We start from the raw sequence: 19,773 nt of genomic DNA, 5'->3' as shown, positions 1-19,773 counted from the left end.
AATAATTTATAGTTAATGCTATATGAGGAAGTGTGGATTTTTTTTTGTTTTTTTTTAAGGGGGGCGTGGTCCACAACAATTTCATTGTAATGCCATTATTTATTTTTGTTTTATATATATATTTATGCAAATCATTTTTATATTTTTATGGAAATTGTTGTTTTAAATTTGTTTCTCTTTAAGTTTTTTGTTTTTATTCTTTTTTTTTGTGTTTTATATACAACTGTTTTTTTTTTCTTATTATTGGCATTTTTGCTGGATTCCTATAATATATATATATATACATACATATATGTATGCATATATATTTTATATATTCTATATATATTTTGCTGTTGTTATATGTATAAAATAAAGTTAACTGTTAAATTGTAAGGCTGCTAAAAACCGCTGCTAACTTGCTTTGTGTTCCGCGCTTCGTCGTCGTGCATCAATTTTTGTTTTTTGTTATACTATTTGTTTATATTTTACACTATTCAACAAAATTTCAATTCATAGAATTTCTTTCAGATCAAAGTGCAGATATATTTAGTTATTTGAAAAACCTTTCAAATTTGAATTTGTCGCAAATAACATGAAGAGTATAACAAGTATCTTCTATGCATATTCTTGCAATTTTCTGTATGCCAATAATAAAAGTTGTATAATAAAGAAGGTTTAAACATTTTCAATCTGGTCAAGCATCGGTTATATCGAGATAACCCACACAGAGAAAGACAAATCCTCTGCAAGATTACAAAATTGTAGCTTGTTCTTGGTCTGCCTACTTAAATCGGCTTCGCTATCTATATATGTAGATATAGATAGATTCTGTGTGTGATTTGATCAACTCTTTTTGGTTTTCAATTACTGAATATATCTACTATACTTTGCTATGTGAATGTGTTTCAATGTAAATTGTATATGTATATGAATATGAAATCTGTTTTGCGCAATGTAATTTAAACAATCTGTCTATATATATATATATATGTATATGGTTAATTGTTTTGTTCTCAACTGTACATGATTTAATTCTAATGTTGTTGTTGTTGTTGTTTGTTGCTGCTGTTTCTTGGTGTCTACCACAAATTGGTTTATAAATATGTATATATTGGATGTAAATGTATATATATGTATATATATATATATATATATATGTGTATATGTTTCTTTTATAAAACAATTCAAAGTACAATCGAATTGTGTAACAAAAGGCAAGTAAGTTGGTTGGTTGGTTGGTTTGTTGGTTGTTTGATTGCTTCTTTAATTAATATTTAGACAGGGATGCATGCAAACAACATTGTAAGCGGCGGCGGCAGCAGCAGCAGCAACAGCAGCAGTAATTTTACCATATTTTTCTAGCCACATTTCGGTTTATATGGCAGCTAATGGTCAGGAGATCAGTCAATGGTTATTTTTGTTGTTGCTGTGAGCAGGATGAAGTGGCGGCAGTACTTTGCTGTTGTTGTTGTTGTTGTTGTTGTTGTTGTAGTTGTTGTTGATGATGATGATGATGATGATGTTGCTGCTGTTGCAGGTTAGCAAAACCTGTTGGTGCCATTAAGGCACAAGTGCCAAATGTATGTTTAGGTAAACTAAGAAAAGCTCCAGCAGCAGCAGCTGCACCTGCTCCTCCTCCTACACCTCCACCTCCACCACTCTTTTCACCTCCTGCACCACCAGCAACAGCACAACTACTGCTAGATACAATCGCCTGACCCTGGCCAGGACTTGATGCGCCCTGCTGTTGTCCTTTTGCTGTATATTTACCTAAATAATTATAATAATTATCGGTAGCAACACCATTTGGAAAATTATATAAATTATTGACGGAAGTTCCAGTTCCAGATGTTGATGATGTTGTTGTTGTTGTTGGTGGTGGTGTTGTTGGCGATGTTGTTGATGATGAGGATGATGCTGCATGCGGCACAGCTGAACTGGTGGTGGTGCTAGTGCTACTATTATTACTATTGCTGGTGGAATTGGCTGAGGTATTCACAGTCATGCTGGTGCCGCTGCTGCTTGTGTTGCTGCTCTGTTGGCTGCTGCTGGCATAGGAGGCATTAAATGATTCATCACTGGCGCTCACGCCGCTACTATTTATTAAATCATCTACACCACTGGCTCCTCCACCAGATAACCGACTGTTGTGGTTGCTGGTGGTGGTGGTGGTGGTGCAAGCGGTGCTGTTGGTTGCTGTGGGTGGAATGTCTATGGTATGCGTCTCATTGCCAAATATAAGACGTAAACGTTTCTTTTGCGGTGTCCCATATACTGATGATGATGATGTTGTTGATGTTGCCCCAGCAACACCACCATTTAGGACTGTTATTGGTGAGGAGCGTCGATTGCGTTGCTTTTTATTCTTTTTTCTTTTAAAGTTTTGCCGCTGCTGCTGATGATGATCGTTATCATTATACTCTGATTCAGCCACTATAGATGTTTCCTGATGATTTTCTTCTATTGATACCTCTTCTTCGATCTCTTCCTCTGCCATTACAAATTCTTCTTCATTCTCATCTTGCACTGGCTCTGCTTCAACGTTATGATTGTTGTCGTCGCCACCATGATCATCATCGTCTCCATCTCCATCATCATCATCATCATCATCTTCGTCGTCATCGTCATCATCATCATCGTCATTGCCATGCTCAGATATGCCCTCCATGCGTAAAATTTCATATTCTATGCCATTGCCAGTAGCAGAGCAATTACCTCCATTTCCATTATATTCAACATCGTTTTTAAGTAAACTTTTTTCTCTTCCCCCGACAAGGCCTCCAATTGTTGTTGCTCTGGCCGCTGTTCCTCCGACACTAGATAGATTACTTTTATAATTGCCTCCGCCAGTTGTTCCCGCTGAAGACGATCCGCCACTCCCTCCTCCCGGGCCTGCTGCTCCCACTGATCCACTAATAATTCCATTTTGCCGGGCTATTAAATGCCTATTATCATTACTTAAACTGGTGCCCAATTCGATAACCTCATCCAGAATGGGTGATCGTTTCATTCGTAATGTCAATTTCAATCGACGTTCAGGAGTCTTGAGAAGAGGTTCAACTGTGCTGCTGGTGCTGCTGCTGGAAAGTATGGAGGATGCTGCTGCTGCTTTTGACGATGAGGCGGCTATTGATTTGGTTGCTGTGGTGGTTAAACGTTTACGACCCCCACCACTAGCTCCTCCTGCTGCACCAGCAGGATAAGCATTCAGAGCATCGCTATGTATATGTTGGGCTGCGGCCAAAGCGGCGGCACGACGACTGCGTTTATGCAAAAAGGCTTCAGTTGGTGCTGCGGTTGCTGCTGCTGCCGCTGCTGCTGTTGTTGTTGTTGTCGTTGTTGCCTGCTCAAAGCTGGCCAATAGATTCTTTTTAAAGGCAGGCTCCAAATGTTGTTGCTGTTGTTGTTGTTGCTGCATTTCCGAGGCCGAATTTAACTTTTTATGATTATGTCTAACATTAAGATTAGTATTAGCAATAGAATTAATTCTACTATTATTATTATTATTACAATTTGTAATCGTTGCTTTGTTGCTGCTGTTGTTGTTGTTGTTGTTGTTGTTGGTAGTAATATTATTATTAATAATGTTGTTGTTACTATGGGCAGTGATTCCCGTTTCCTCATGCAATCTGCCTAAGCTATTACGCGTCACACGTTGAGTCTGATGCTGATGATGTTGTTGTTGTTGTTGTTGTTGTTGATGTTGTTGATGCTGTTGCTCCAGCAGTTGCTGTTGTTGTTGTTGCTTTTCCATCTCCTTTTCCTTGCTTAGCTGCAGTTGCTTTTCTCTTTCATCGCATTCATTATGTTGTTTTTGCCTTTCACTGCGACGAAGTTGTCGCTGTTGTTGTTGCTGCTGCTGCTGCTGTTGTCGCTGATGTTGCCGCTGTTGTTGTTGTTGTTGTTGCAAAGCAGCAGCAGCTGCAGCCATGGCCATAGCTGGCTTATAACGTGGTACTAAAACCACAGCCGCTTTTGCTGTGGCTATCACAGCAGCTGTTGGTGGCGGTGGTGGTGGTATGGTTGTGGTTGTTGTTGCCGATGCTGCGGTTGTTGTTGTTGTCACTGCATCTTCTGTAGAGGCTGTAGAAATGCTGCTACTGGTACTATTTACACGCATGGATTTACGTAAAGTACTCGAACGACCACTACCATTCAATTCCGTCAAATTTGTTGTGTTGCTACTGCTGGTGGCAGAGGCGGCGGCAGCGGTAGCAGCAGCAGCAGTATTACTAGTGCCAGGCTTTTGCATATTGGCCATTTGTTGTACTGCTTCAGCTCCAGTACTGGCATATTGGAATTGTTGCTGCTGCTGTTGTTGTTGTTGTTGTTGCTGTTGCTGCTGCTGTTGCTGATGATGATGGTGATTAAGATGATGATTATGATGATGATGATGATTATTGTTGTGATGATGATGATGATTATGATGATGGTGATAGGCATTATTGGCCATTATCATTTCTGCATCATATTTGGTCATGCCCTTCTGACGCAACTCCTTCATGGTCAATGGTGAGACAACAACATTCGTCACTGGCTGTTCCGTTTTGTTGTTCTTCTCCACTAAATTGCTGATTGCAACTACTGCACCGGGACCAGCAGCAGCTATTGCCGATTCCTTCGATGAGGTGGCTCCGCCACTTGTAACCACTCCCGTTGTGCATCCTCCTGCTGCACTGATTGAAGGGTTACTCTCATTATTGGAGGAATCATTGGTGGTATTACTGCCATTGCTATTCGATGTGCTATTCGTGCTATTGGCTCGACTTTTAATACGATTAATTCGATTATCGGTTTCACGTAAACGATAGCCACCGCCGACTGTCGTCCCACCGACAACGGTACTGCCACCAACTGTGACCAGGCCCATGCCAGAGCTGAGACCACCCAATAGACCCATGCCATTCACATCGTCCAGCCCGCCACGACCGTCGTTATTGCGTTTGCCGGCAAACGCACCAGTGCCACGCCTCTCGCACGTTTCGCACTCACAATACCGATTGCTATCGCCAAAGAAATCCTCACCATAGAAGCAGGTAATCTCCTCGCCCACCTCAATGTCACGCAACACTTTCACACATGCCGTATCACGTCCTGTGGCCAGAAACTTACAATTCGCCCGACAATCATGATTGATATACGCCGCTGGTCCCAGCCAAAGTTGAGCGCAGTTCTTCCGGCAGCTATACATCACAGAGAAATCATTTTTGCCCGCATGCAATAGGGCCGCCTCCTCCGATTCGGTCAATTCGGCTATACAACCGACAAGGCATTCGATTTTCTCGTTTTTCGACCAGCGTTTTGTCGAATTGATTTTCGCTCCGCGTTGCTCTTCCAACGAATAGCGGTAACATGCTTCAATTGCGAAACCGCTGTCTTTATCGAATACACGTAAATATCGCACAATCTAGAAAGCGAGAAAGAGAGAGATGGAGAGATAGACAGTTATAATGTGAGCAAATGTTAAGGATAGAGAAAGAGCTAGTCAATCGATAAGGAAGAAAATTATAAAACGGAAAACTATTCTATAAGGAATATTTAAAAAAAATAAAAATAAACCATGGCAAACGTAACAAAAGGATTATAGGCTCTTCTGGCTGAGCTGTCATTAAACTTGGGAGAACCAATTGTCCACATCAACTAAGAAATTGCAGATACAACTTAAAATTTCATTGATAGGAGCTATCATATTATGTAGCTGGAGTAGACAATACATGCATATAAAAATGCTCAAAAGAAACAAAAAATAATAAACAAAAGATCATATTAATATTAGTGGTTTGAGTTGCGTCAGTTCTCTGAAATATCGATGGAAGACCGCATAGATATTTTAAACAAAAGTTTGTTGTTCGACCTTAGAATGCATAAACAATTTTGTTATCAGAGTTGCCACCCTACATGCACATAGATGTATGTATGTATGTACACAGATATCTACAGTGTTAGTTAACACTGTTACGTTGTAACATTTGCCATTACAACAAACTCTTCATACTCTTTCTATTTGGTGTACCGGTTTTCTAGTGCCTGGGCCCACCGCACTCGTTCGACTGATCAATTTAATTTTGTTTGTTTTTGTTTACTTACATGATCATGCAGTCGCTTGGTGGCTATTTTATTCTTATTCTTTAAGTGCCTTGGTATCCATGGACCATCGTAGATTTTCTGTATGGCCACATCGTAATTTTGTGTATGTATAAAATCGTCAACAATTGTTTTCAATTGTTGTGTATCCACTTTGAGCGGACGAAAACGGATATTCATTTTATGCGTTTGAAAACCAAGATGTGGATCTAATATTAACGATGTGGCGAGATCATCATTCTCGGATAATTCCCGGGGTGACATTCCAGTCGATTGGGATATGCGACTAACGGCACTAGCGCTTCCACTGCCATTGCATCCATTAAGAGTGCCAATAACTCCTCCTCCGCTTCCTCCTCCTCCTGAACTGCTTCCATTGGTTTGATGATGCGAATGTTGTTGATGCTGCTGTTGCGTTTGGTAATGGGAATGCAAATGGTGTTGCTGTTGTTGCTGCTGCTGATGATTGTTGCTACTATTTGTATTTGTCGCCGGCGTCGTCGTCGTCGTCGTTATTGTCGGTTGCTGCTGCTGGTGGTATTGGAGGTGGTGGTTATGGTGGTGATTGCTGTTTGCTGTGGGTGCATGGACGGCGTTATGGCTTTTGTGTGACATTGACGACAACAAAGCCGCCGCCGTTGATGTTGATGTGGAGTTGCTTCTGTTGTTGTTGGTGTTTGTGTTGCCGCCGTTGGTGTTGTTATTGTTGGTGATGGCGGTGGTGGTGGTGGTGTTGCTTGTATATCGACTGCCAGTTTCACCACGTCGCGTGTGATTCGAACCAACGACCATTCTGTAGGGCAATCTGTAAAATGAAGGAATCAAAATATATACACATGTTGTTACCGGCCGTTGCAAATTTTAAATTTCACACTGTTATTTGCAATAAATAAAAGGGTTGCCCAATCGATTTTCCCCCGGTACTGAGTTGTCCAACACTGACTGAGCCTGAAATCGAAATGGCAACTAAAATAACTCCTCTTCTTGTCTTCTCCTCTCGACTCTTTTCTTCACCGCACCGCACCATAACCATCTTTTACGATCTCTCACTCTCCTTCACCTCTTCTCTTTTTTCAAAACTCACTCTCGCTCGTTCGCTTGCTCTCTCTCTCTCTCTCTCTCAAACAAAGAAACAAAAGATGTGAAACGAATTGAGAAACGAAACAAAAAAAATATAAGGAAAAATTTATTCGCAAAACAGAACTTTTAGTTCAAAACAAAACAGCAAAACGACACGAAATTCCGGTTCAAAACAAAAAACAAGACGAAATTAAATACTCCAAATTTATTTATGCAAATACCCCGAAACACCTCCGCCAAACCCCTTCAGAACGAACACCAAAACATTATAAACTTACCACACGACGACAACGACGACGGCCAGCGTGCGTATGTATGTACATATGTAAATTTGTACGTCTCTTGTTCTCTTTCTCTTGCTTTTTTGCTCTTTCTACTTTTTCATCTGCTCCTGCTGTTCTTTTCTGCCTCTGCTTCTTTTACGGCTGCTGCTACTGCTGCTGAATCTGCTTTTCTCGTTGTTAAAGCGCGCACATGTCGATCTTTGTGTATCTCACTTTTTTTCTTTAATTATTTCGACACTTAATTCGAGTTCAATTAATTAGTTTAGGGTTCTTCTCTCTTCCTTTTCTCGGTTTTCCGCGTTACAAACTCACTTCGCACACACAGAATAGAATAGGGTGAACAAAATAGGGTGTCTAAATGCAATAGGGTGTACACAAATAATAGGGTGCGCTTAAAAGAATATTGGGCTTAATAGGGTGAGCATGGCAATTTCGTTTACCAACACTGATCACATAACAGCATCATTTCCGAGCACACTTAATCGTTTGCAAACACTTACCCTATATTAGCGAGTACTTCTACGGAGAAAACCTATATTTTCGGAATACGTAGTAGGCTATAATTATTATTCCAAAATTAGCAATTGAATTTAGAAAACTGTTTTATTCACTGATTTTTTTATTTGCCAAGGTGAGTTGCCACCCTATTGCTATTAGCAAGAGAAAAACAAAAACAAAGCGCAATGTAATAAAATAAAAAAGAAACGCAGCTTGAGACATTTGCGGCCATTGTGACGTCCTCTATATATGTATATGTATATATGTGTATGTGCGTGCATATAAAGACGCCTGGTGCGTCAGGGAAAAGAAAATTGTATACATATATGCATATCAATACATGTGTGTGGGTGCCTTTTTTGTTTTTGTGATATTAAAATATTGGTTTTTCTTTCTCTATTAGAGCCAAAAGAAGCAAATATTTCAAAATGCCTAACATTAAGTTGCAATCGTCGGATGAGGAAATCTTTGATACCGACATTCAAATCGCGAAATGCTCCGGGACCATTAAGACCATGTTGGAGGACTGTGGAATGGAGGATGATGAAAATGCCATTGTGCCGCTGCCTAATGTGAATTCAACCATTTTGCGCAAGGTTCTCACCTGGGCCCATTATCACAAGGATGATCCCCAGCCCACTGAGGATGATGAAAGCAAGGAGAAGCGTACTGATGATATCATTTCCTGGGATGCTGACTTTCTTAAAGTGGACCAGGGCACCCTGTTTGAATTAATATTGGCTGCCAACTATTTAGACATCAAGGGCCTTCTGGAGTTGACTTGTAAGACGGTGGCCAACATGATCAAGGGCAAGACTCCAGAGGAAATACGCAAAACATTTAACATTAAGAAAGACTTTACCGCCGCCGAGGAGGAGCAAGTGCGAAAGGAGAACGAATGGTGTGAGGAGAAGTAGGACCCCAGTTGACCCCATGTCCTTTAATTAAGTTTAAACAATATTATATAAAAAACAAAAACCACTAATAAAACCCCCTTCTTTTTTGCGCCTATCATGTGTGATGATATCTACATACGAAATGAACGATATAAAGTAGAATCGCACTTCTATATATCAATGAAGATATAAGTAGTATGTAGTATAAAGAAATCAATTAAATAATTTTTTGTTTGAAGGAAATAAACATACAATAGAAATAAAATTATACCATTTGATTAAGCAGACATCAAGCATTTTAATTATGCAAAACATTAAATTGTACATTATATTTATTCAGCTTCTGAAAACTTTATGGCTTAGTGTTGGAAAACGTAAAACTATTTTACCGTTGCCATTGTTTTTTTTTTTGTGCAATTAGAAATTCAATTTCAAAATTTAACTAGCATTTGTGTTCTGTCCAATAAATGTTCGGCATCCGGAGCACCTAAATATTTTTTTAGGAAAAACCAAAAATATCTTGGAAAAGCCCGCATAAGTTATAATCAGCTGTATCAACAACGTGACTTTTGCCAACCCTGTATAATAACAATTTGACTATGATAATATATTGAGTCAGATTGTGCCAAGTGCTGGTTTATTTCGACGTAAACTCTTTATTCAAGATGCATATTATTAAATTGCAAACATCGGATGGCGAAATCATTGAAACCGACATTCAAATCGCGAAATGCTCCGGGATCATTAAGACCATGTTGGAGGACTGTGGGATGGAGGACGATGAGAATGTCATTTTGTCCATGGTGAATTCAACCATTTTAAAAAAGACTCTCGAATGGGCCGAATATCACAAGGCTGATGCACAGCCCCCTAAGGATGATGAAAGCAAGGAAAAGCGTACCGATTATATCAACCCATGGGATGCCAACTTCATAGATGTCGATGAGGACACGGTGTTCCAATTGATAGCGGCTGCCAATGCTCTGGACATCAACGGCCTATTTGAGTTGTCTTGCAAAAGAGCAGCCATCTTGATTTCGGGCAAGACAAGAGAGGAGATACGCAATATGTCTTCATTAATTAACCACTGACGCTGAGAAGGAGCAAGTGCTCAAGGAGGACATTAAGTTTATTAAATATAGTTTATTATAATTATTATATATGTATGTATATGTATTATTAAGTTATAAAATAAAATGCCAAATTTGTACTAAATCAATTTAATTGAGATTGTGGAGTGCTAGTGTTCAGCAGAAGAGAAGAGAAGTGATAAAAGTAATTAAAGGGCTTTATTTTTTCAAAACACTTAATAAATAGCTGAAAAATTTAGAATAAACAAAAAGTTAACAGCGCGTTAACAGAGGACCGCCACTAACATTGATAATTTTCCAGCCCTAAAACGGTTTTTTTTTTCTGTTCCTCAAACTTGAATTCACCTCTTCGATGAGGTGTGCGACTTGAATTCGCCGTGCAAGTTTATTGTAAGTTGGCGCTTAAATTTGAAATTGTTGGTCACAAGGCAAACTTCAATTGTATAAGTTGTGCGTCTGAGCGTGTTTGTGTATGTGTGAATTGTCATTTTCAAAATTCTATCGTCCCCTGACATGTTAAGTTAATTAAACATTAAAGTTTCGGCACGTATTCGACACACTTTTTGCCGCTCATGCATGCTAATTGAATTTCGATTGGATATGTTTTGCTTATTATCAGCCAGCTGCATCGTTATCCTCGGTGGTAAATGATGTGTAAATGGTAAATCGGATTATTAAAAACAATTGCCTCTCAATTGCAGTAAACTTTTCTATCTACAATATGAAAGCAATTTTTGTAAACATTCGAAATTTAACATTTGAATACATCTTAAGCAGCATACTTTTTTGTTTTCCCATTAAATAAACCTCTTAGAATACTCATATATACTAAACTTAAGTATTAATTATACTTATTGGTTCCACATCTCCTTACATCTCTTTATCGCTATTTTTTTTTATACGATATTCGATTGTTCGCTTAATCCATGCACATCATCAAATTTGGCAAAACTGTTGCCTACATTTGGGCGTTGAATTATCTATTAGGGATTTCAATGAAAATCAATTCTATGTACAGTAAGTTAAAAGCTTTGTTAAGATCATTTGTGAATCGATTCCTTGCTAATATACAAAAAAAAAAAAAAAAAAAAAATGTACAGTAAATACTCCATATAAACAATCCAAAACCTATTTCTATTCCGATTTAATATTATTTTTAGGTCTTTAGTCATTTAAATGTGTTTCCACGTTTTTGTGCTTGTTGGTTTATGTAGTTTGTTTTTTTTTTAGATTTTTGTTTATTAAATGCAAATTTAGCTAAACACATACAAATGGAAATTTACATTGGTATGTGTGTGTGTGTGTGGTTATGATTGCTGAACATGGCGAGTTATTAAAATTCGAGTTTCCATTAAAACGACAACACGCCAAAGGAGTACGATACATCAAAAGTAAGAGAGAGAAAGACAGGGAAAAGGTAGGCTGGTTGGATGGCGGATGGAGTTAGAGGTTTGGTCTAGTCTGCAGGGGTGGCAAATGATTCTTCAGATGCTGCTGCCGCTGTTGCTGCTGCTTCTGTTCCTTGCAAACAAAGGCCAATCATTTCATTCACTTGAGTACGTTCCGTTTCTCTTTCTCTCACTCTTACGCCCTTTCTATTACCATACACGCACACACACACACACACACAGCAAGGCAAACAAAAAGAGAATCAGAGAAAGAGAGAAGAAAACACTAAAGGTATGCCATGCAAAGGTAAGCTAATACCTTCTTCAACTAAAACAACGAATTTTCTATACCTTGCTAAAAGAAAACATGAAAATTCCTCTTGACAGTTTTCTTAGGCATCTGCAGGTATAATATTTGCATTAAAAATTAATCACTTTTTCTAATTTTTATAATAAAAATTACCCAAAATTAAACAATTTATGCCCTTTTTTAGTTTGAAAGGAATTTCGAAGGGAAAAAAATTTACTTTTCGAGGAGCAAAAACTAAAATTAAGTGCTATAATAATTGTCATGTGAAATGAAATTGTGTATATACCTTACTTTTAGCAAAGTGTATTAAAAAAGGATTCTATTTTTTGTGCCTTCTGCCCAAGAGTAATTAGTGTGCATTTCCGTTTTCTCTCTCTCGTTTACTCTGTGTGGGGGTGTGTGTATGTGTGTGTGTGTGCAACATTTACTTTTCCACTTCGTTTGCGACAATCAAATGTTACAAAAAAGAAAAAGAAAAGAAATCAAGAAGGAATTGAAGAGAAAAGCGGAAAAGAGCTAGCGGAAAGCTGTTCACCTAGGCAGCTTTTCTTTGAGTTCCTTTATTCCGCCTCCGCGTAGATTGTTGATGTTTCGTTTTATTGCTTTTTTTTTTAGAACGTTTTGCCATGACGAACGTGACATTGAATACATGCGCCCTGCCTTTATCTCTGCACTTTGTCTTGATCCTTGGGCTGTTTCTCCTTCAAATGCTGCATCTGCATTCGCCTAAGTTTTCCGGCTCATTCTCTTATTGCTAATCTTTCTGTAATTAAGGCTGTCACTCCATTACGCCCTTCCTCCATTTCCATTCCTCCATCCCTACATACATACATACATAACGTTGTCATGATATTCCTGTCTGCATACACACATCTAGAAGGATGTGTCTTCAATTGGACTTTCATGATGTTTGACTGTTGCATATTCTCTATGGTTCAGGGTTGAATTACCAAGAGGACTCTTCATTAAACAGCCAAACAAAACAATAAAATTTCAAAACAAAAACTCTGTTCTAAAAAAAACAAAAAGCCAATGTCATATTGTCTTTATCTAGACTCTTTTGTAAGATAAGCTACTTATATGTTAAATGCTACTCAGATTGCCTGATTTGGTTACAATTTCGAAATGTTAAGGTATCTATGACGTTTTCTTGCATTAATAGTCTAGAGTTGGAGCAAAGATCGATTTCATTATTGATATATCGATGTATTTGCGAAATTTTATTAACTTTTTTAAATTTTAAATCGATACTTATTTAATTTTACAAATAATTAAAACTGTTTTTTTTTTTTTTTTAATTTTTTGAAAGGTTTGAAATATATTTAAGTAAGGAATAAGCCATTAAAACTTTTTCACCTAAATTATTTTCTTAATGATTGTATAAATATATACATATCGCGATATCGATATTCGCTTTGATGCACTCTTAAGTTTCAGAGGGTTAAGTAACGATCTTTAGAACGTATTACCTATTTGGTGATCTCTGATTTTGATTTTCTCGAGTTCCAAATAACCCTTAATGAAGAAGTGAAAGTATTTTTAGTAATTGGTTGCTTATCGTATATAGATGATGAACCTTGATCTCAATTTTTGACTGTTATTTTATAGCTGCATTTGAACATTTCCCATATTTCCCCATTTTTGGCTGGACAAATTTTTAGCAAGTTTGCTTTACAATTAAAGTTATAGATCTATAAAAATTTCTAAATTTTAATTTAATTCCAAAATTCGTTTAGGGGCCAATTGAAATTTTCATTTTTGATATGAGACTAATTCATACCAAACACTATTTAATACTAAAATTGTTTCGTTTTGCACAGAGAATGAAAATGAATTGAATTTCTCGACGAATTATATACTTTTCGTTGTAATCTGATAAACATTATCTACATACATAGTTTTCAAAGTATTTTTAAGCATCGACAGATGTAAAATAAAGTCTTTAATTAATATCAGGCAAATATATTTTATTTATATATTTATTCCATTATTTTTTGTTTGGCAATCAATTGAATGTTTTCTCAATATTCCATTTGAAATAAAAACTTCTTGAAGCAAATAACATTAAATTAAACACAATAAATGTGTCAAGATCGAAGGACTATATATACCATTTAGCCTTATTTATTCTAAATGAAAATCATTCGTTTTGTTTTTTGTTTGTTTCTTGCGTTTTCTTTGGAGTATTTTGTTACTTTTTGGAGAACGAGAAAAGTAAACCGAGAAGAGAAGATTTATGTCTGAGATCTGCGAATGGTCGACAAGCCCTAGGGGAACAGAATAGATGATGTCGTAGGACCAACTAAATTTCTCTTTCTATCTCTATCTCTATCTCTCTCTCTCGCTGTTTCTCAGTGCTGTTTTTTGGGTTTTTTTTTTTCATTTAGATTTATTTGCGTTGAGTAACTTGTTCGGAAGCTAATCTTCTCGACACTTACTGAGTGTGTGTTTGTGTGTGTGTGTGTGTGTGTGTGTGTGCTATAAACATCTATCACTTGGCTGTTTGTTGCATGCAACATATTTTTGTTTATTCTGGCGTTGGGCGAAAATTCTTCTACTTTGCCTATGAAAAATGAAATTTGATGCAATAAACTATACCACATTTTACCCTTTCCACCAAAAGAAAATATATTGTGCCTGGCTATATTTATACACACACACACACACACATTTTTAAGTGTGTGAGTCTGTAAGTTGCGTATGGATGAAAGTACTTAGATATTTTTATATAAGAACACATGGGCGTCTTCAAACGAGGGGGACTTGCGCTCAAGTCAATCTTAATTCCAAAAGAGAAAACCTCTTTGCTTTTGAGTATACGGATGGAATCGCCATCAAACTTAGTACTCTTATATCTGTTATTAATGTGCATCGTTCAAGCAAATTTCATAAAAATTGTATAAGCAATGGCCAAGTTATATCATGTGATATCCTCCCATCCCATCCCATTGTGGCGCCCCTGGTATCTGCAGTGTGCACAGCTGCTGCATTACCTCATTGCCTTTGCCTCTGGCCTCTGCTACTTATTGTTATTGCTGCAGCTAGTTTCGAATCTTCATTAGCACTTGGCGCGAGTAAGTTTCAACATGCTGCGGGGCCATTGACATCAATAATAAAACCGAAAACCGAAAACCGAAAACAAAAAAGGAATGAAAAGAACCAAGACGGAAGCCGCCTATAAACTTCAGTACATTAAAAAAACATGCAGTGTGTGTATATGTTTTTTGAACAGTCATTAAAATCGAGCAAACAATCTTCTTTACATATGGAAAGTGCGAACTTTTGAAATATACACATGTTCTCTCTATCTATCTCTCTCTCTCTCTCTCTCTCTCTTTCTTCCCTCTCTGCCCTCACAAACTACCTTAGTGCCATAATAGACTGTTAGTTGAAAGTATCTAAGGCAATGATTAGAATTATGAGAAGATTTAACATAATAACAAAAGATTGGCATACTTTAGGGGGTTCGTTTCTTTTGTTTGATATCTGTAGATACGCTTTTGATATACATTTAGGGTATAAAGATTTTCCTACTCGTAGATGGAAAACAGTTTTTCTTTGTTCATCAAGTGGGAAAGAGGGAAATTAAATTCATGTTTATTGAAACGATATTATTTTAAACTTTTATTTTCAACCTGTCACTTTTGTGAGTAAGTGTGTGTGTGTGTGTGTGTGTGTGTGCGTGTGTGTGTGTGTGTGTGTGTGCCAGCAATCTTAAATCTGGCCGACTCAGCCGCCAATTTTAAGTCGAAATACTGCAAACCACTCACTTTGCACAGACCGCAGAGGATAAAGGGAAAGGGAAAGAACGAGTGAAGGAGAGACAGAGCGATGGCAGGAAATCCGCGACTGACTGACTGTTTGACTGACTGACTGACTGAGTGAGTGAGAGAATATACCTTAAAGTTAAGAAACTGACAGCAACAGACCATTAATATATGCAATAGCAATGTGTCATAATCTTTACTCACCGCGGACCCCAACACTCACGCCTTCTTAACCACGTCGAGTCACTCTTCATCACACACACACACACTCACACACACACGCGCACAGACACATCAATTTTACTTTTATGGTTTATGCGGCGGCAAGTTCATGTGGTTAGCCAAGGGTGCGTGCTAATTTTTAATACTTTTGTGGGCTGACAGCAAACGCTGTCAGTCAGTCAGAAAGTTTTCTAAAACCTCGACTCTGCCAACTCGGGGTGGTGGGCTATATTTGGTCTGCCTTTCTATATAGCGCCGCCCCTGTCTATCTGCCTAATCACATGATGTGTGTGTGTGTGTGTGTGTGTGCGTGGTTTTAGATGACATTCACTTTCTTTAAGCCTCTTATCGATGGGCTATCACCTTCATCTATTTTGGTCTTTTTAACATTTTTCCCTATATCAGTGGGGGGGAGTTTTATTTATTTTTTTTTTTTTTATTTGATTTTGTACATGCAAATCCTGTGGCAAGCTGGCCGGGCACGTCTCATTCTACATGGATATCCTTCCCCTATATTTAGTTCTGTTCAGTTTGCTTTCGCTTTTTTTTTTGTATTTCTTCTCTTTCATTGCATACTTTTCAGTGCGTTTTTCGCCCGCACTTTTGTCCTTGTCAATATCTTTTGGTCTGTCCATCTGCCAGGAGCATATAGCATACAATCATACATATATGTATGTATATATGAATCTTAGGCAAACATTTCCACACCCCAGAGGAAAAGAGATGAAGAGAAAGCAAGAGAGAGAGAGAGAGAAAGGAAGACAGATGAAAAGATTGAATCTTTATCTGCAATTGCTTAAATGCTTAAAAGACACCAAAGTCCAAAGAAGAAAAAAAAATGCTGTCTCCCATATCTCGTCGTCTTCTATTCCTGTCCAGGCTGTTGCTGGTCCTTCTCCTGCTGCCGCTGCTGCTGCTGCTGTCAATCTCAGTGTCCCACAGTTAGCATTTCTTTTTGATTTTACTGGTTTCGTTATACCCTGCCGTTTGTTTTATCAATTGGGTATATAAATCTTAAGAAGATAAAGAACTAAAATCCTTTTCATAACTTTAGCATAACTTGTTGGTTTCATATTCAAAATATTTATTAAAAATTGTTTTGGTTGGTTGAGTACCCTTATTAACTTGTGAAATGGTTGATCTTATTATCGTCATTATCATTCTTAAATCGATATATATAATCGACCTCTCAGTTAGATAAAAATCGGAACTGAAATGACAACATTTCTTGTTCAATGTTTAAGTTAATATTTGTCTTTGTAGAAGATTTCAAGTCTTTTCTTTTAAAAAACTTCTCTCTTTTACACTTATCAATAACATTGAGGTTTAAGATGATTCCTTTAATTGCTTAGATCTGATTCAGATGGTTCATTTTTTCTCTGTAGCTAACTAATTGTAAATAAGTTAATGATAAGTCATTAGGCAAACAATTCATTCTTATTCCAAAAACCTCTTTAAGTTCAGAATTCTCTTTTAATTGTGCTAAAAGCTAATGAAATCGATCATTTTTGATGAGGATAATAAGTGTTGGAAATTGCCAATGTACTCTTTTTAACACCTCTGTGAGTTAAGCAAAAGTCCTGGGTTAAAAATTCAACTATAATCTGTCTCTTTGAAAGAGCATAATAAATATTCCTAAATCCCGCAATGGAGGGTATTACATTATCGGCCATTTTCGTTCACTTAGTGCTTGGGAAATTCATTTCTTTCGTTTTGCTTCTTATTGTTGTTTTATGTAAATTCAATTTTATTTTGCATTTTGTGCATTTGCATTCCACTTGGTTGGAATATCCTCAAATACTCAAACTGAACAGTCAACATCTGTGTGCCAGTTAATTGGCCAACAAAATATTGAAGACACGAGAAATTCAATTCTCAATTTGGTGTATTAATAGGAAAATTCTTCTCTTCATTTAATATCTCTAGTGCAATTAGAGAAAGTATGTATAAAATGAAAAGATGAAGTCGCTTAATTATTGACAACCAAATGCACTTACTTACACACATCCATATATAATGTAGTGAGAAGTTTTAACTTTTATTTTGGGATAATGGGGAACTACAACAAAAAACCAAAATGTTCAATAGTCATAGGTTCGTAGTAAAGCAAAGAATTGATATGACATGCTAATAACTTTCATAAAGGTATTAAACGATATTGGTGGAAATGTGGGTGGACGAATCGAAGCTGGCTTCTGGCTGCGCATTATAATAAACTGCAGAATCCGCTTATATTTACTGCTGCAGGGCAACCAATTCTGATTGAAGGCAGCATGACCAATACGAACGCTCTGTAAAAAAAGAGTAAAAGGTAAAATTGAAAAGGATTACATCGCGATATACATATGCATATAAGTATACATATTTATATATATATTCAGAGAGAAACAAAGACATATGTAAATGCAATAAAAGATTATTTCACATTCAAATTGAGAGTCTATTAAATTTAATATAAACTCATTTCGGTTTTTTCGTTTTGAGCTTAATCTAAAGCTATAATTAGTCTATGAAACAGCACAAAGTTCATCTCTTACTGATCTATATCTTTTTCTACAAGCATTGACTTTATTAAGTTTAACTAATAAAGATCATAAAGACCTTTAAAATAATAAGGTGCCGAAGACAACCTGTTAACTTAACCAAGAACAAATTTATCCTAAATTGAAGGATAACAACGCACTGATCCAGATAGAAAATAAGCAAAAACTTACCGATGAAATCATTTCATCGCCATAATAGCAGACAACAAACACTTGAACTAACGAGGCCGTAAAGAATATGAAATATAGAACAATTTCCTCCACATTCGTTCCGGTTATCTGAAAGCCAGCAAAACAAATAACCAAAGAGGCCGCTATGAAGTTCAATAATATGGTAAGCCTAAAAATATTATTGACTTCCTCGCTGAGACTATAAGAAAAGAAGAAAAATAAACGACGAGATGATTAGTTTAGGACAGCTACTTACTCCAAGGCCCTTGCGTGGTAGATGACAAAATTATGCAGATATTTAATATTCTCCTCATCAGTGTGTTCATCTCCATTGTAGGCCTCTAGAGTATCGGCCAAATAGTTAAAGTGCATGGTCAGTTGGGTGATTGTCGTGATAAGTAGCAAGTCGACACACACATAAGAAACGCCAGCCACATAGGCACAATGGGCCAAACCCCAATAGGAGAACCAATAGACCAATAGATCGGTTTCAGCATCATACGGAAAGTAAACACGAAAACCGAAATTTCTTTCAAAAATTTCCGAGCCCATGAAATAGTATTTGATGGTTGCCTTAACGGCCGGATAGAAACTGAACGATGATGTATATGTCATACATAGTAAGGTAAAGATGGTCATCACACGATTCATATGCCGTTGATAGTAGGGCACATGATATGCCCGTTGCTCCTGCACAGTCATGGGAAACAGTTCTTTCAGATCATCGAGCATTTTGACCAAAGGCTTGCGATTCAGTGTCATACCCAATTGCTTGAAATCGGACATGAAACTAAAGCCAATGCATGGCACAACGGCTGTGGCCTCCAGCAATGTTATTGTCGCTGTTCTATTTAGTATAAGATAGGCTATCTCACCGGCCACATAGGCATTGAAATTGAGGAATCCCAGCACGAGATAGCCACGCAGTAAATAGCGTCTCACACGATTCATATCCCGTTCCGAATACAAATCCTCGCCAATTGTCTTGTAGAAGGTTAGAGGGAATCGTGTCAGATCCTCAAATGTTCGCAATTCATCCATTGCCCTCGGCTCCTTCTTTCTAAACCACAACATTATGGACGACAATGCACTTTAGTTGACTTTTCTCCTCCAAATGGCCCCAAGCTTGAGCTTTTATATGCCAATTCGGGTGTGTCTTTTGGTCGGGGCGTACGGGGGGGGTGGGCAAATGAAATTCTTATGAGGGAAGCTAGTCACTTGAATCCATCATCTATGTACATATAGGGCTAATAATTACTTAATTGAATTCTAGTGTAAGTAATCACATACACCTGGCCAACCCAACATGGCTAGTCAAATATTTAGACCGATAAATGCGGCTTAATAATGAATAAACAGAAACATTTAAGGTGTTCAGCAATAAAGTTAAAACTTGGTGTTCAGGTGAATTATTTGTATTTTAATGGATTCTTGTGGAAACGTCAAGAACGTCAGGA

At 37.4% G+C, this 19,773-nt stretch overlaps 3 protein-coding genes and 1 pseudogene across 4 annotated transcripts; 2 read left to right on the top strand and 2 right to left on the bottom strand.

Annotated features, from left to right (window-relative positions):
• Positions 1-1,213: 1,213 nt before the first annotated feature.
• On the bottom strand, positions 1,214-7,452 carry LOC6644812 (histone-lysine N-methyltransferase Suv4-20). 2 transcript variants are annotated; one of them, XM_047011641.1, is made up of 3 exons: positions 7,425-7,452; positions 6,070-6,871; positions 1,214-5,389 (listed from the first exon to the last, which is right to left on the bottom strand). In XM_047011641.1, exons 2-3 carry the CDS (start codon positions 6,856-6,858, stop codon positions 1,394-1,396), a joined length of 4,785 nt encoding a protein of 1,594 aa, XP_046867597.1. In that variant the 5' UTR covers positions 6,859-6,871; positions 7,425-7,452; the 3' UTR covers positions 1,214-1,393. The 2 variants fall into 2 exon arrangements, with proteins under 2 accessions (XP_046867597.1, XP_046867598.1); XM_047011642.1 differs by lacking the exon at positions 7,425-7,452 and adding an exon at positions 7,368-7,389.
• Positions 7,453-7,925: 473 nt separating this feature from the next.
• On the top strand, positions 7,926-8,939 carry LOC6644813 (S-phase kinase-associated protein 1). The gene is made up of 2 exons (XM_002067417.4): positions 7,926-8,061; positions 8,332-8,939. The coding sequence occupies exon 2, from the start codon at positions 8,357-8,359 to the stop codon at positions 8,843-8,845; it is 489 nt and encodes a 162-aa protein (XP_002067453.1). The 5' UTR covers positions 7,926-8,061; positions 8,332-8,356; the 3' UTR covers positions 8,846-8,939.
• A 332-nt stretch (positions 8,940-9,271) lies between these two features.
• Positions 9,272-9,979, top strand: LOC6644814 (annotated as a pseudogene).
• Positions 9,980-17,683: 7,704 nt separating this feature from the next.
• On the bottom strand, positions 17,684-19,390 carry LOC6644815 (putative odorant receptor 92a). Its single transcript, XM_002067419.2, has 3 exons — positions 18,573-19,390; positions 18,317-18,515; positions 17,684-17,893 (listed from the first exon to the last, which is right to left on the bottom strand). Exons 1-3 carry the CDS (start codon positions 19,388-19,390, stop codon positions 17,684-17,686), a joined length of 1,227 nt encoding a protein of 408 aa, XP_002067455.2.
• Between the last annotated feature and the right edge of the window lie 383 nt (positions 19,391-19,773).

Source organism: Drosophila willistoni (genome assembly GCF_018902025.1).
Source record: "Drosophila willistoni isolate 14030-0811.24 chromosome XL unlocalized genomic scaffold, UCI_dwil_1.1 Seg142, whole genome shotgun sequence".
Taxonomy (NCBI): Eukaryota; Metazoa; Arthropoda; class Insecta; order Diptera; family Drosophilidae; genus Drosophila; species Drosophila willistoni.
Note: the sequence above shows the minus strand (reverse complement) of the source record. Positions and strands in the feature narration are given on the sequence as shown.

Coding starts and splice junctions, on each gene's coding strand:
- LOC6644812 (XM_047011641.1), bottom strand. CDS start 6,858: ATGGTCGTTGGTTCGAATCACACGCGACGTGGTGAAACTGGCAGTCGA. Junction 5,390..6,069: donor CCAAGCGACTGCATGATCAT/GTAAGTAAACAA, acceptor CTCGCTTTCTAG/ATTGTGCGATATTTACGTGT.
- LOC6644813 (XM_002067417.4), top strand. CDS start 8,357: ATGCCTAACATTAAGTTGCAATCGTCGGATGAGGAAATCTTTGATACC.
- LOC6644815 (XM_002067419.2), bottom strand. CDS start 19,390: ATGTTGTGGTTTAGAAAGAAGGAGCCGAGGGCAATGGATGAATTGCGA. Junction 18,516..18,572: donor TACCACGCAAGGGCCTTGGA/GTAAGTAGCTGT, acceptor CTTTTCTTATAG/TCTCAGCGAGGAAGTCAATA. Junction 17,894..18,316: donor GCGATGAAATGATTTCATCG/GTAAGTTTTTGC, acceptor CTTTTTTTACAG/AGCGTTCGTATTGGTCATGC.